Genomic DNA, 17,780 nt, shown 5'->3' on the forward strand with positions numbered 1-17,780 from the left:
GCAGGGCTAAAAATGAGTGAGCTTCAGTGTCGGTAGCAATTAAACTTTTGTCCCGTGAGTCCTTAACTTTTAAAATATACTGGTTCAAAAGTCAAAAAACAAAAGAACAGAAAAGAAAACTTACGGTGAAAAATTTCGATGAAATGTTTTCTATAACTGATTATTATAATAAATAATTATTTTTTTCGTCTCATTTGGTTTATTTCTACATTTTAAAAACGCTTGAAAATTCTAGTCTATTTAAGATTACTTGATAAAAAAATAATACTAAGGTTAGTCAGCAGATATTTGTTTTTTTTTTTCGGTGAAACTTTAAATTAAATTTATGCTCATAAATGTGCAAAAAATCCTGAACCATCAATCAATCTGAACCAGAGGACAATTTGCTGACGCACGCGATCCATTCTCCGTCAAAATGATGCCCAAAGTTGGACTTCTAATCATCAGCGAGTGTTTGATACTACTGTGTTTTATACTGCTCCAAACGAACGGTAAGCTGTTTGTAAGTAATTCATTAAATTTCAGAATGTTCAGGTTTTCATTGTCATTGGTTTTATTATTTTAAATATCACAAATTGATGATGAAACCTCAAAGGCTCGTATAATGACTGTCGATGCTGCAGATATCCTAATCTAAATTCATAACATTATTCGTTTTAAAGAACGATCAATTGTCGTTCTTGCATAAAATCTCGTTAGATTATTCTTTCTGGTATTCTCTTAGCTTCCCATTAGGTGGGGGAAAATTTTAAAAATCACCTTGCAGCCTAGCGTTATCAAACTAGAACCACGACTGCGAACCAAGCTTTTTAAGTTTGTCGGTGGTGACTTTGAGGATCCCTTTAGCTCAATAATGTAGCTCTATGTTTTCCGACTATATTATTTTTAGACTGAAGATAAAATAAGGGTCTTGGAGGACAGGGTGGAAAGTGCAATTTTTGCAATTTTGAGAAATACGTATTTGAAGTTTCCAACTTACATAGATCCTTAGGGCGGAAAGAAAGCTCCAACTGACTTTTTGATACCATACAATTGGAATTTGGGAGCGAATTCTTCACAGACTATGCATTAAGATTAGTCTTTCTTGAAATCATTAATATCTCAAGTTTTTCAAAAACTGCACTCTTACGCCTTGTCCTTCAAGCCCTTCAAATAAAAATTTTTCATTAACTTTCTTCGATATTTTTCTGACCTCTAACGAAAATAATCAAATTCCATGAATTGGAGAAAAGCAATCTTTACCTGAGCTTAATAAAGTACAATTTGACGGAAAGATTGCAACGACGACGACCCAGGAACAGAGATTTCTAGTTTCATCATCGATTTTTCAAAGGATAAATTACGAACTCAAGAGGGAGATTGATGTGAATAAAAAATGTGACATTTTGAAATTTCAAAGCTATGGTGCTGATTTTTATACAGGCAGGCATGCACAATAGCTTAAAATATTGTTCAAAGTTTTTCAGTCTTCCTTCTATTTACACGAATATATTTAAGTTTAAGACTGTTTCTATGTTGATAAAATAAGGAAAGAGGAGAAAAGCTATAACTTTTTTTGCCAAGTTTAAGGAAAATAAAGACACCCAACGTGTCTCGTCTAGTTGGCGAAACTTGCCGCGCCGGCCGGCCGTTGGTGATAATACCTAGATCTAAATGCAACTATCTGCTCACTTGCTGTCCGTGGTGCATATGCCAAAAAATGAAGGGGCACTCGAACTTTTAAGCAATGCGCGCACTCATTTGCTGTCACAACTTCACAAGTCATCAGTAAGACATTCCATCAATGATTTGATACTTGACAATGTTACTTTAATCAGTTAATAAACGTGGTTTTACTTTTCTGCATGTAAAATGCGTCTTTTTGGATTGTTTAGGATTTTACATCGACTGATTTCCATCCATATCATGCAACAATCCCCGATTACTTTAATAACTCTTATCTGATCATAAAAAATCCTCTTGATGACGTGAAAAACGTAGTTTCAGGACAAAAAACCAAGAAGTACCCGATTCAATTGGACGATATCAACAACGGAACGTTCGATGACCTCTCAAAGGCTAGCCCGGACAGTTGCACGCGGATTTGTGATGACTCACAACCCCCGAAAGTCTGTTATTATCGTTTCGTCGTAGAGTTCTACGTAACGTTAAGCCAGTAAGTCGCGGTCTTCTTAAATGTATCATAGTTGATAAATCTTGATCATATATTACATTGTTCATATATATTGCTCAATAATCATGACACTAGAAAATGGATCAAGTTATTTACAAAAGAAACTCTATGCCGGATTAATTTCGACGAAAAGAAGTGTAAGATTAGACCTTTTCATATTTGAGGGGCTTGGAAGACAAGGCGCACAAGTACAGTTTTTGCTATTTCGAGAAATACGTGTTAAAAGATTCGAAATTACATGGATCCTTATGGCGGAGAGAAAGTTTCAACTAACTTTTTGATGCTTAAAAATTGGATGTGAGGGCAAATTTTTCACAAAATATGCATTGAGATTAGTTTTACTTGAAATCAGCGATATCTCAACTTTTTCAAAAACTGCACTTATGCGGCTTGTCCTCCAAGCCCCTCACTCACTTGATTTAATACCTACCGAATGTAATCTTCAGTTGATTCAATCATATTCTAAGTCTTTACCAATCGTCATTCGATCAATGCGATTTTGATGCACCTGTCTATAGTTCATCTGAAAATAGATCCGTTTTTCTTAAAAAGTTTTGTTCTTACCTTTTAATTTGGTCCAAATGACCCTAGTGAGGAGTTGCTGATCAATATAGAGGTAGATTTGATCTTCTCTCATTCGAATTTTAAAAAGTGAAGTTAAAGCTCAATTAGACGTATTTCTGCCAAACGGAACCAGATATTGGTTCTTTCTATTTAATTCGATCCAATTACGCCCCCCCAATTACGATGATATCAACGGAAAACACACGGGCAAGCTTGAAGACACGAGGAGTAGAGATCATTTTACCTATATTTAAAAAAAATTGGTCTCCAACTCTCAAGCTTTTTAAAAACAAAATCTTCTACAGAAAAACTTTCAGAACACATAAATTCTCCTCAAATAAAAGAACGCGAAAGAAGTTATCGGTATACTTGGTAATGACGTTCTGAAATCATTTTTTAAATGAATTACTGAATTTTCAATTTATAGTATCAGATTTGTACAAATATACAAGTGGCAAATAATTTACCTCTGATTGTTAGTGCGTGTCAGAAGTGTCCGGGAATCGATCTTGATTGTTTCCTGCCGAAATGTTGCCAAGCTGACGGGTTTGAGAGAGGCATCCTGACTGTCAACAGGCGAATGCCGGGACCCTCCATCCAAGTAAGTAATGTTCTCAAGAACATTTTATACAATTGATTCCTCCCGTAGTTTTATTTTGAACCGCCATTATAACCGCATGGCACTCGATGAGTCATACACGATCAATGAAAAAGTTACGGGCTATATAGACGTACTGTCCGTTCCGGGCTCAGAGGCCGAAAGTTCAGGGCGCTGGAACCGTAGCTTCGACTGCTCCGAGTATACTACGCCCGGAAGCGGACAGTATGTCTGTACAGCCCGTAAGTACAGCCTCCACAGCCGGAGTTTTTTTTTCAGTGATAAAACTTTAGGGGTAAACAATAAATTAGGTCAAAAGATAATGGAGAGGGGGGAGTACTTTTCCGACTCCCTGTTACCTGTACGTTCCTAGGGTTGGAGTCAAGAGAATGGTACTGTCATTTTCGTCGAGAACTTCCCCTAATTTATCGTTGTTTTCAAAATTTCAATGTTGCATCGTGTACATTTTCAGGTGTGCAAGGGCGATACAATCGTTGTTGACGTGAAGAACAGCATGCCTGGGAAATCATTGACTATCCACTGGCACGGAATCAACCAATATGGCACTCCGCATATGGACGGTGTGCCCATGATCACCCAATGTCCCATCCTCCCGGGAACCATCTTCCGTTACAAATTCCTCGCTGACACCGAAGGCACTTACTTTTGGCACTCACACGACGGTAAGATGACATATATTTCAAAGAGGCGTGGAGAAATGAAACTGTCTTTCGAAATTTAGATTATACAGTGGGAACCACTTGGGTCAGTTATATGCCGTCCTCTATAATATAAAATCATAAGAGGAACGCGTCACCCATTTCGCCCGAGGCGCGAGGCGCTGCAGGGGGTTGGACCGAGAAGCGGTCAGGTGGTATAATCAGTAGTAGAGGTATGATGTTGCAGTGTGACATGACGCTCTTATTCTTCAATAATTCTTCAATAACCAGCATTAATAATCGCGAGCGGGCCTTGCAACAAACCTGTGGGTAAGCGAAGCTAAAACGCCTTCAATGATTTGTGTATGCAACACGGATATCCCCTGAACACGAATAGTTGTATCCAGGCGCCGTTGCGCGCTGTCGTTGCCATCGAGCTGCATGCATTCGCCAAGTCGCCATTCAGGACTTCAGAGGAAGGCAATTACTTTGTGTTAATCAAGCAAAATGATCTCTCCTCCTATTACAAAAGTGTGTCCTGTTTTAGTGCTTGAATTGAATTGTATAAAATGACAAGAAATCGTAAAATTTGTTCGGATTCTTAGTCCCTGTGCCTCGTTGTGAATATTTGCTCCTCTATAAATGAGACGACAGATGTCATCTCACGCTATATTGGCGTATACCATTATTTGGACGTATTTCTACCAAACGGAACTATGTACACTATGACGGGAGTCCTGTTACGCATATATTCTTATAGGTCTCAGGGCTCACGTCTGAATGCACACAGTTCCGTTTGGCATAAACACGTCCATTCTATTTGTTTCGTCTAATCAGACATTCAAGGGAGGCAAGCGACACCAAGTCTACTCATAATGAATTCATACTGTTATGAAAAGTGATACTCAATTTGGCCTTTAAAAAAATAAGGTACATGACGACATCCAGGAGGACTTTTATACATCGACATTTGGACCGCTTTTAGCAGAGAGGAACCAAGGAACATCAGTCATTGCCTAATTTAAATGGGCAATTTAATTTTTTACATGAGGACGGATGTGCAAATTGTTTTGCAAGCAGTGAATTTTCTACATACTACGAGGCAAATTCCTTAAGATTTTCCAAAAAAAAGCCGCACAAACGTTCTCTTGTAAAAAAGTAAATTGCTCCGTTAAATTTGGCGAAAGCTGATGTGGCTTGGTTCTTTTCTGCTCAGCGCGATCCATTTAGAGGCAAATAGAATGATAATGAGCATCAGAACACGGAGAGGGTATCGAGTTTGTGGGCGTCGTTAGTTTTTCTTCAATTTTCAAGGTCATCATGTCTTTTCCTTTTCTTCCGGGTACATTGAGATGGACGTGTTGTGTCGCAGGTACCTCGAAGATGGATGGGCTTCTGGGGAGCCTGGTGGTTCGGCAGCCGAAGAAGAAGGACCCGAATTGGGAGCTGTACGACGATGATCTGCCGAGTCACGTGATCTTGTTCCAGGACTGGATGCACCTCGACTCCGATCAGCATTTTCCGGGTCTCCGCCAACATGACATCGCCCAGTCCCCCGACAACTACCTCGTCAACGGCAGAGGCAACTATCCGGTGAGTCATATAGCCCAGTGGCGTGGCGTGGTTTCCGATATATCGAATGATCTGCTCAGTGGCGTGGACAAGGAGAGGGGGGTCCAGGCCCCTTGGACCCCCCCCCCCCTTTAGTCTTGTTAATTGTACCTTTTTTTACTTTTGAGGGGCAGACATTAAATGAATCACTAAATACAAAAAGGGCACATGTCCAGAAAACCAAATTGTTCGGGAGACACAAAAAACTGTTTATTTCGTGGTAGATATTTTTTAAACATAACGACTTTCCAAAAAATATCTACCACGAAATAAACAGTTTTTTGTGTCTCCTGAACAATTTGGTTTTCTGGACATGTGCCCTTTTTGTATTTAGTGATTCAAATATTATCAGAGACGTACACAAAATAATGTAAATACGGTCAAGTTTTTGAATGGACCCCCTCCCCATCTCTTGAAGAATTCCTACTACGCCATGCCATTGGATCTGCCATTTCAACCTATAGAATTAGATCGATAAACAGGGTGTTCGCAACGAACGCTTTAATGATCGATTCTTTACCATAGCTTCAAATGGGAAAAATCGATAATCGACCATTAACGCCTCGCCACTGATTGAGCCACCATTCTGATTCTGCCTTCAAGCCCCATATTGTCGTTTGCCTCACGAGAAAACGAAACTACATTTAAATGTTGCCGCGCAAATTGCATTTATACCAGAGGAATTTTGAGAACTTCTGACTGAAGATTTCGCTAATTTTACCTCTGATCTTGTGCAAAAATCAGACAAATTTTCGACGAAAACTATACGAGTTTATTCTCGTGAAAAATTGCATTGTTTGAGTCAATTTTGAGACCTTGGAATTGAGTTACGTTCCTTTGTTCGGAAAACGACGATATGGGGTAGCTTTTTACATTGTCGGATCCGGGAAAATTATCTGTGAAGGGCTGGCTATAAATGAAGAAATAAAAATTAAAAACCATCGGGTGTTGCTAAGATAGTGGAACTGTTTCTGCTATTCAACGGGAATCCATTTTCCCGAGCAGAACAATTCTTATCAGAAAGCAAGGTCAATTTAAGGAGAATATTCTGTTAAAAATGTCATTAAAAATGTATTTAGATTTTTTCACAGTGTGTAAATCTATATGCACAATCTGATGGCAATATCATACAGGTTTTAAATTTCCAATCTTCAAATGATATCGGGTCTCTTAAATTTTTAAAACCTCTACGTCTCGGTTATAGGACATTTCGTCAACGATTTTTTGTCCGCGCACCTGTTTTTTCCAGTAATTTACGTCCACGCGTTTTTTCGGCACGGGAGTTTTGGTCCACGTGCCAGTTAAGACCCAAAGTTAATTGGCCCACATGTAAATACAAACGACAATTGCTCACGACGAATTTAGATGAAAATGTAAAATGTCTTGGAAGAATGGGGGTTTGCTTGTTTTTTTGTTTTGTCTGTTTTGGTCAAACGGAGAATAATATATAGTTGAGAGTTTTTGGTAAAAAATGGGAGAGCGTCAATTCCATGAGACAAAATTCACTAAAACTCTATACACCTCTTTGGTGTAACAGGTTTTAATTATCTTTCAAGAAATGCCCCCCTTGTTATACCTGAACCGGATAAACCTCTATCTTTGCCTCAGCTAAAGGCTCTTAAATTTTTTTCTGTGTACGATAATCTTGATTTATTTTGCGAGGAAAGATCTGTACTTTTAAAGGATGCCTGTCATTCTTAATACGCTCAATTTCGAATAATACTGTGCAACACCTCTGTTGTGAAATAGTTGCTTCAGGCGCCGCCGCACGGCGGGCGGGCGGCCAGCGCGATATGCGCATTGGCGCCTACAAACCTAAGTGGATACTTAAAGCATTGTGCAATGCGTGAAGTATCCACTTAGGTTTGTAGGCGCCAGTGAGCCTCTCGCGCTGGCAGCACGCGCGCCGCTCCGCTCTGTTCGGCTTTAATATTTATACTCGCATAGTAAGCGTTTTTTAACTCATGATTTTGAAATGTTAGCACACTCTGCATTAATTATTCTCATTTAAATTGATGGGGAAAAAATATGTATTAATTTATCAAAGGAGAATAATAATATACATGTGTGTTTTTTAAATATTGGTGGTTTCGTGTCAATTTTAATAATTTTCCAAAGCACTTTACTTTTTTCTTTTACATCGTGTGCTTATATTGTACTGCAGCTAGGTGTACGCGCAACAAAACGCTCGAAATTTGACGTATTTGACTCTAAAAGATCAATGTACAAATGGGTTTAAAACTAAAGATTGCGTGCTTCTTGGTTTTTCTTCCTCTTTTATTCATTTTTGCAGTTTCTGTCGGCACAACTGCGGCTCACTGAGATTAATGTCGTTTGGAAAAGGTTTTACAAATATTTGTCACGTTTTAAAACATAAATGTTTTCAAAATGAAGTAATAATTTTGTAGAGAAAAAATTAAAAAAATAAAAAAAAGTACCTATACATATATAAGGTATATTGTACATCGAATATTTTAAGTATAGAAATAAAACCAAATATTCACCGATGACAATTTAAAAAGATGATTCAAAAAGGAGAAAGTAACAACATTTCATTTAGAAAATGAGCAACCATAACAACACATGCCCTCTCTCTCAATTTCTCATTTCCATATTGTCAATATAATTTCACATACCGACTAAAATATAACGCTTGGACCAAGCCACCGTTGCATTATTTTACGTGTGGGCGTAAATATGGAAAAAAGGGCTCGGACAAAAAATCGTTGACAAAATGTCCTGAAACCCTACGTCCCATGTCAAGGAACGTCGAGCACCCCGCACCCCCCCCCCCACCTACTTAATAATTATATCAAGATTTTCGTCGAATGACCAAATTTTTAGTTAAATTGACCGTTGGTTACTTTGAGACGTCTGGGGAACGAGGAAAGTGTCCCGCTAAACTTAATTACTCTTTTTTCTCCAAGTATCACTCGTGGGTTGCGACTTGCGCTTGATTTTTTAGGAGGTTGCGAATTTTCAACCCATAACTTTAGCCGATGTAACTCAAAGAAAAACCAACCAAAAAATATTAACTTCAGGTTGCTTTGTATTCTACCTTCCATATCATCACAAAATGTCGGTTAATTTTTTTACTGGGTGTCTTTTGGTTCCAGAAATTATTCGCGGCGACTAATACGCCGTTCGCGCAGTTCGACGTGGCGCAGGGGCGGAGGTACCGCTTTCGGCTCATCGCTGGGACGTGTCTCTCTTGCGCCTTTCAGGTGACCATCGAGAATCACCCGATGCTTCTCATCGCCACAGAAACCAGCGCTATCGAGCCCGTCCAAATCAATCCGTCAACATGTGGGCCGGTAAGCTATATGTCTCTATCAGACTAGAGTCCCTTTATAGAGAGAGAGTGAGACTACGCGGCTAATGGATGTCATACACTGAAAAAAAAACCTTGGCGATTTACTAAGAAAAGGGTAAACATTACCAAGAATTAGGGTTCTATTTGATCCCAGTTTTTTCTTGGTAAAATTAACCGTTTATGGAATTGGTAATTTTACCGTGAAATCTCCGTAAAATTTTTGAATTTCTCGGTAATTTTACTAGACCCCGGTAAAAACGCCAATATTTTTTATCGACTGTGGTAGATTTACCGACATAAAATGGCAAAGTTATCCGGGAATTGATTACCAATAAAAGAGGTAATCTTACTGAAAAAACAGTAAAAATACCGAATTTTTAAGGTAAGCTTACAGTCGTCTTGGTAAAATTACCTATAATTGTTAAACAAAGTGAGGTGGTAAAGGTACCAACGGACCTTGGTAAAAACGCCGAGAATTTTTTTTCAATGCAAACGGGAATAAAGATTACACAAATCGGACGTTTTTTGTAATCTTATTCGATCAACCCATTTCCGAAATCCTATCTCTGTTTCCTCTCTCATTCTATTTGTTCCTTGTCATACCCCCAATACCCCGGTCCATTCCAGTCTATAATCTTTGCAATTAATGAAAATGTAATATTTATTCCTTTTTGTGACACTACGAAGGCCTAAAATACGGGAACCAATCAGAAATGGATTCGCTTTGTCTTTATACTCTCAGCATAAAGGGACTCATACAGACCATGTGATCATGCGACCGTTTGACCATCATTCAAAACGCACGCCACAAACACAGGCGGGAACACTGGAAAAAATCCCAGTGGGCCGGTCGATATTTAAGGTGGTTCGTCCCGGTTCCTGGCTTGGTCAAACTATAAGCGTGCGTATATCAAATTGATTGAGCAAAACATCTCGGTTGATTATGAATATTAAGCGCGAAAAAAGAACGATAAGACCTGCGCCCTGCGCATGAGCGCAAAATGAATCATTCGCAACCAAAAAGTTGGCAAAATTCGGACCCTTTTCGGAAAAAATCTCGCATTCGGTATAGAAGTCGATTATTCGAGGAAGGTATCGAATGCGAGGTTTATTTCCAGAAAGGATCCTGCTTTCATTTTTTCAAATCTTGCTAAATTTTTGTTTGAGAATAATTAATTTTACGCTCATACGTGCGCAGCTTGTTCATACAAGAAATAAACCCATCAATAAATCATATGAACCAAAATTAACTCAAGGAAATGAGGGTTTGAAAGTGACCTCTATTTTTCTAACCTCGCGTTAAAGTCTCCATGGAATTTTTGTACAAAAAAGTCACCGACACGAGTTTTAAAAAAGGCCGGATCGGTTTGAAACTTTACAGAAATTTTATTTCATGTATTGGCACCTATTAGAAACTGGTGACCTGAACTTTTCCGACATTATTTAGCATAATGTACAAATAAGCCACACAGTAGGTCTGCAAGCATGTAAGGAGTCTTTGAACGGATAAATGGACAATGAAATTTTTTTTCTCCATGATGGTCACTTAAGATCACTGAAGGAGCGGGTATATTCGATGATGACAATATAGACATCATCGGCGTGGAGTGCTTTTTAGCTTGATATTCATGCACTTTATTTTCGTGTTAACAGGTGACCGTTACGATGTTGTTATAAACGCTGACAAGCGACCGAATGCCTATTGGATCTTCGTTCGTGGCCTGGGTCTTTGCAGTCAAGTGACCCAAGTTGCTGTGCTGAAGTACAAGTCATGGCCTCTTCTTTTGCCGCTCACCAACCGCCCTCCATTTTTTGGACTTGATAGTGGAGTGGTAAGATGCTCGTTTATTTCATCGTATTTACCAGGCAATGGTCTGGTAAACAAGGCCAGAACCAAGAATGTGTTAACCAAGTTGCCGCATGGTGATCCTATTAATGTTTAACAGATATTCGGACTGGACCAGATCGGCCAAAGCCTATCTAACCAGCGTAAAATATCACTGAAAAAAATCAATATGCTGTTTTAGCACCTAGGATGTCAAAAATGCGTCTGTTGATTCCAAGATGCTGTCATTGCTGCCCACGCAGTTAACTTTAGATCCTGTGAATGTTAATTCAACTGCGTGGGCAATCAAGGCAGCATCTTAGGATCACCAGACACATTTTTGACATCCTAGGTGCTAAAACAGCATACCATTTTTTTCAGTGATCATATCGAACTTGTCTAATTCAGATTAAATGACGGTATAGAATCATTCTTTCTGTTCTTTAACGTTTACGTGATATGAACATGCACGCAAAAACAAGTAGTAAAGAGCAAAGCATAAGAGCGAGGAGACCATTGTTTTTTTATGGGTGAATTCAAAAATGAGTTATTTTTGTAATTTTCGCTGGGAAATCGTGTTCTACGCAAATTTTTGGCCAAGAAACTTGGGTCATAATTCTTAAATTCGTACTTTGTCGGTTCGTCCTTTGTTATTGAATTCTTATCTCAATTTATTTATTTATTTATTTATACTTATCATCTATTTCCTATTGTTTTATCTACTTGCTCATTGGTTTATTCATGCGACATTTTTGCACTTTCAACCGTGCGGAGGTGGGACTAACTCACGGAGAAAAAACGTGGTTTTGATCAATGATAATGGTACTACCAGTAATATGCAATTAAGGTGTATTATAAAGATACAAATGTTCGAGCTCTTGGGTAGTGCGGGATGTTTAGGCGGATTTGAAGGCGATTTATGCCTGCAAAATTCACTGATTTTTAAAGGGTTATTGCTAATTGTATTTTTGTTTGAGACGACGGTGATGAGGAGAGGTATGCGAGCTTGGGAAGTTATTCGTGATTTTGCGGGAATTGTGTTGAGAACTGAAATATTAGTTGAGCAGAAGACTCATCGGTACATGGAGGACATTACGAAATGAGATAAGGTGTATTCAGTTTTTTAAAAATATTGCTGTCAAGACTTCACTTTTGGTTTATAAAATGCCAATTGCGCATTTTTTTCGCTGCCATATCACTTCTATAATCTATCTGAAAGTTTTGGATTCATTGTTGAAATTACAACTTTCTGTTACGATTCAATGCCTATATTATCAAAATTTCAATTTGAGCTGGAAATGTTACAGGTTCTAGGTCCAGATAATTCGGCTTGTAATTCGACCGCAGAAGGAATTTGTGTGAGTATGTTGCGTGCGAAGAAACCGATGAACGAACAACTCCTCACTATCAACCCAACGATTAGACTCCTCCTCACTTTCGGATTTCACATTCTGACCGTTGATGAAGTATTTTACCGGAATAAATATCCAAGATATTTCAGTACGTTCCTAACTTTACCTCCTCTCGAATCACTATTGCTATCGTTATCTCCCCCGAGTTTCATCTCTGAGTTGTCACATACACAAGTCTCATATATTTTCTCAGAATTTGCCTCGCACAGAAATGAATAATCATGGAGGTTTTTTTAGAATTAACGTTTGAAAAAATCAAGCGTAACAGGAAGTCTGCTGCGTCGCAAACTAAGATACGTGGTTTGGTAGTTTCACCATCGATATCCGTCTGCATCCCGTTCTCTCTATACCGATTTACCTCGTCCTAAATCAAAGTCTACCTATTAATCTCGTTTTATCCCGATACACCGGGTTGCACTGGGAAAGGAAGTCGCTTGGATCTAGAGTCTAGACTCTTAATTAACATTGACAAGAAAAACACTCTTGATTCAATCCGATTTTTCCTTGGACCGAAGAGCCGAGGCTCTTCATTTAGGCGGATTTCCTCTTGATTCAAGCAAAAAGTCCGATTGAATCGAGAGTATTTTTTCTTGTCAATGTTTTCAAGAGTCTGAACGCTAGATCCAAGCGAATTTTTTTTTCAGTGTGTCTCGATTTTTTACGTGGATGCCTATTAGTTATTACTTGATCTTTCTGCAATCTATGCCGTCTGGAAAAACTAGAACATATCCTCTTTGAATGTCCAATGTACACTAGCGTTAGGAACTTCTATTTTAAAAATGTACCAAGTTCAATGTCAATCCTAAAAAAATCAGCAAAAATTGAGCACATTTCTGCACTATATATGTTTTTGTCATCAGCAATGAAAATTAGATCTTTTATCCTAAACGAGTAGAACGAGTAGACGAGTTGACCCTATATTTTTACACTTTTACACTTTTATACTTTTATACCTGGCTTATGATGCTTTTGTTTTTTTTCCTTTTTAATGAACCTTATATAATTGTCAAGAACCTCTTTTTATAAACCCGTTATTTTGGGTAAAATAAAATACTATTCTATTCTATTCTATTACTTGATCTTCGTTCAGAAATTTATCACATCACATGGAGATAAACATACTATTAGTTCGTAGTAGTTACGTTCTATTCAGACGAAATATGAAAAGAGAATAAATATAGATTAACTGTGGTTTCGGTTTATTGTTTAGCTCCACCAACCGGAACATTGACGACGGCATGGATCAACAACATCTCGAACGTGGAGCCGATGGCGCCGCTCCTGACGCAGCTGGACGATGTTCCGCTGAAAATGTTCTGCTCGCAAAAGTGCCTCTCACCCCCGTCAACGCCACCCCTTGCTACTGCATTAATCTCATCAAAGTCCCGCTGGAGCCACTGTCGAGGTCATCCTCATCGATCCTTGTAAGTGGCAATTTTTCCAGTCTCTACTCAATGTTTTGGGCGCTAAAATTCATCCACCTATCATTATAAACATCGATGAAAAAACTAGTGTATCCGCGAGGGGGGGGGGGGGTTAAAAAAAAGACTCACAATCGGACAAAATGGGAGGTGCAATGTATCAGAGAAGGCGGAAAGTGAGCAGAACCAGATTTAGAGCAAATGCAACAAGTGCATCTCCTTTGAGCGACAAATTTATCAGTTTTCTTTTATGGTTCCTCGAGTTCTGCTCAATGTTTTGGTCGCTAAAGTCTATCTATCTTTCATTACAAACTTCGATGAAACAATATAGGGTTCGTGAGGGGGGAAAAGATTCAGCCATTCCTTTCACAAAATGAGAGGTGCAATGTATCAGAGGAGGGGGAAGTGAGCAGAGCCGGATTCAGAGCAAGTGCAACAAATGCATCTCCGCCGGTCGGCATATTTATCGATGTTTTTATGGTTCCTTTTTCTCTGTCTTAAAGTAATGTGCACCTAACAAATTATCCGTTTTTAGGGGAGGGGGCAAAAAAAGTATGTGCACTGAGCGCAAAAAACCTGAATCCGGCTCCAGAAATGGGTATGAAACAAAATTAAAGCTATTTGCCCTGCGTGAAGATTCTTTCCGTTGGCTAACTGGACTACATTTTGCGATTGGGAACTACAATATCGGACTCATTTGTAAAAGCACATGTCGGCATATGGAGAATAATGGCATATACGATGTTTCTCAAGTGAGCTGGAAATTGGAGTTCCTAATTGGAAAATGCTGTCCTAAAATTTGACCTAACTACGGATTTTTCACGGGCGGGATTTGAATCTAGTGTTTATATCGCAAAACTCAAACGTCGATTTCTCACTTATTAGTTAATTTTGGAAGTTTTCGGTATGTTTGTCTTGTTTTGCGACAAATTTTTGGAAAGAGGCATGTCCTCTAGAGGTATCACTCTAACCTTGTCTCGTGATTCAGGGGTTTCTATTTTTACTGCCTTCGAAACAAGTGAAGGATTGGATGTAATGAGCTTGATTTATTTGAATTTCAGCGCCTTTAAATCTGAATTTGAATCATCCGATGCACTTCCACGGGTTCAACTTCCACATCCTGGCCCAAGGCAAGTTCAACCCAAACCAGGACTTGAACCCCCAGATCAAGAGCCTCCAAAGAAAGCTCCTCGATGGAGCGTTCCTCAAGCCAAATCCTCCCTTGAAAGATGTGATTAGTGTTCCTTCTTTCGGCTATGTAGTTCTCAGGTTCCTTGCTGACAATCCAGGTGCGTGTATTCCTAATTATTATTGATTTTATTCTGAGTTATCAGAATCTCACCCCATTCGATAATTGAGAAAGAACAAGGATGGAATAATTGGACGTATTTCTGTCAAACGGAACTAAGCGCCATTGGAGGAGGAAGGTAGCGGGGGCTTGGATTGGCGGCGGAAACGGGCGTTGGGCTCGTTCCGCCCTATACTGGCAATGCTTTTCCATGGCGCTTAGCTCCGTTCGACAGAACGCGCTATCCGGCATTCTAAATTCCTCAAAAGGAACTCAAATTGGCGCTTAGTTCGTTGACAGAATACTCCAATTTTTGACACTGATCGAAAAATTGAGAGAATATAAAACAAAAAGAATCAGCAACTGGATGCATGATAATTGTATTATTTTCATTTTGAGAAATAAAGTGAAGGATCCAGTGCATGAACATTGAATGACATTTTTTAAATTGTTCACATTGACCATTGTGAGCTCTGCAAGTTTTCGTCTCTTGAAGTGGGACGTATAGAAATTCGAATGAGCTCACTAAATTTTTCAAAACGCGTTTATTTTCATTGTTACTCTTTCCAAAAAGGGCACGAACGGAATCAGAAGAGATACTGGTTGTATGTTCTTCCTAATGAGGGGCCTCTCATGAATTACGTCCAATCGAGAGGAATTTTAGACCTCCTCCTTCCATTATCATGCACGCGTGCTGGCCCTGGTAAAAATTGGCAGTAGAATCTGTGTTCCAAAATACCATAGACCTACAGCTGGCTGTAAGATTTCCAATAGCTTCTACAGCCGGCTATACAATTTCTTATAGCCTTTTATAGCCGATGGCGATTAAGCAACAGCCAAGTGATAAAGTGTATGCTAAACATTACTAAATACGGATGCTAGGACTTAGTGAGTTTTTGGACTACCGCTCTCTTTTTTTGCCGTAGTATCTTGATTTATTTTGCAAGAAAAGCTCCGTACTTTTGAAGGATGCCTGTCATTCTTAATATATTGGAGCGCCTTCAATTTCGTATGATACTGTGCAATACCTCTAGTGTGAAATAGTTGCTTCAGGCGCCGTGGCACGCTGCGGCGCGGCGGCAGGCGGGCAGCCAGCGCGAAACGCGCATTGGCGCCTACAAACCTAACAGGGATACTTCACGCATTGCGCAATGCGTGAAGTATCCCTGTTAGGTTTGTAGGCGCCCGTGCGTCGCCGCTCCGCTTTGTGTTAGGCTCTAATATTTAATCTCGCGGAGTCAGCGTTTTTCAATTCATGATTTTGAAATGTTTGCACACTCTGTATGGATTATTCTCATTTTAATTGATGAAAAAAATATGTATTAAAGGAAAATATAGTGTGTGTTTTGTAAATATTAAGGTGGTTCCGTACCAAACTTAATGATTTTCAAAGCACACACATTTCTACACAATTTCTTATATCCTTTTATAGCAGATGGCGATGAAGTTTACAGCCCGGCGATAGGAATTATAGCCCGGCTGTATGATTTTTTATCGCTTCGCATAGCCCGGCCGTATGATTTTCTCCGCTTTCTACAGCCAGCTATATGATTTTCTAATGCCTTCTTTAGCCGGCTATAAGAATTCCTATGGTATTTTGAAACGCAGCTCCTATCGCCAATTTTTACCAGGGGGATCTGAGCTCCCTCACAAAATACACCAAACTTTGATTTATAACACCTCCACGAAGAAATTTTTGGTTTGAATCAATATTTACATCAGAACTATCAAAAAATGGCCCTAAAAACCGGCGTCGCCTCACACTAAGTTTTGCGTAAAACTAGGCAGTTCTAGACCCCATCCTTCCTATCACGTAGGTCACGCAGGTTACGCGTGCGGCCGTTACGCTGGATATAGTATACCGAGTATACCCGTTTCCCAGCACTATAAACCTAGTATTAGTTAGTTAGTTAGTATTATTAGTATAATTTTACTAACCTCGAGCTAAGTCTCTGGTCTCAATGTTAGTTATAGCTCGTCGGAGGCAGATGAACTGTCACGATTATTTTCAATACCTGTAATTTTAGGTACCATAGTTTTTATGGACATGCATTAATCTGCTCCTTCATATTTCTCCTCTTAGGTGTCTGGTTTTTCCACTGCCACTTCTTATACCACCACTTAAGTGGGATGAGTGCCACTCTCCAAATTGGCGAACCTGAAGACTTCCCACCAGCTCCGAAGAAATTCCCAAGATGTGGAGATTTCCTGCCACCGATAAGTGACAGTAATAATTACTGACCTAAACTGATCAGGATCGGATTAGATGCCATATTAAGCGCATTGCCTTTTCTCTTACAAATTGCCACTGTATTCACAGCAAATTCAATAACATGTGACATTTTCAATGCGAATATTTTGGGAAATATTTCCAAATTCACTCTTTATACCTCAATTAGTGGTGAGAAGTATATTTAAGAAAGAGAAAAAAATATGAATTAAACATTTTTGAAATTAAACACGATTTGCGAGTAATAAGTAGTATGCAATTATAAATTCTTAAGGCCCTCGGTGATTAAATATTGTAATGCTACTAAATTTCGCGATCTTCGTAGGTATACCACTGGTTTCTTTGGCCCCCTCTTTTGGGGTACATTTTGCTTTCGCTGACTATTTGCGTTTTGCCGGTTACCTCTGCATTATTTTTACCATATATAATTGTAGTTTTTGCTATGATAGTATAGATTATACACGTGTAAATACTTTTTTTGTTCACTAAATGTTGTTTATAAATTTTCAAAAGAATCTCTTCGATGTTTGTAAATAAGTATGATAAACAAAAATAAACGAATCTCAGAATATGAATAATAATTTTTTGGCTTCGATATTTTTTCAGTGGTGTTTTTCTTCAATTTCGTAACTGCAGTCCATTAATTTTTGCATTAATCACGCCGATTGCTCACTGTCAGTTTTGCT

The 17,780-nt window shown here is 38.9% G+C and overlaps 1 protein-coding gene across 1 annotated transcript; it reads left to right on the forward strand.

Moving 5' to 3' along the window:
* The first annotated feature begins 336 nt into the window (after positions 1–336).
* Positions 337–17,672, forward strand: LOC109035437 (uncharacterized). Its single transcript, XM_072299073.1, is given in 13 exon segments — positions 337–491; positions 1,981–2,155; positions 3,218–3,338; positions 3,808–4,018; positions 5,367–5,587; positions 8,722–8,919; positions 10,117–10,183; positions 10,572–10,750; positions 12,051–12,243; positions 13,366–13,579; positions 14,638–14,800; positions 14,802–14,865; positions 16,948–17,672. Coding segments are annotated over 13 exon segments (2,040 nt in total). The 5' UTR covers positions 337–415; the 3' UTR covers positions 17,106–17,672.
* The last annotated feature ends 108 nt before the right edge of the window (positions 17,673–17,780 follow it).

The sequence above is a fragment of the Bemisia tabaci genome, chromosome 4 (genome assembly GCF_918797505.1).
Source record: "Bemisia tabaci chromosome 4, PGI_BMITA_v3".
NCBI lineage: Eukaryota > Metazoa > Arthropoda > Insecta > Hemiptera > Aleyrodidae > Bemisia > Bemisia tabaci.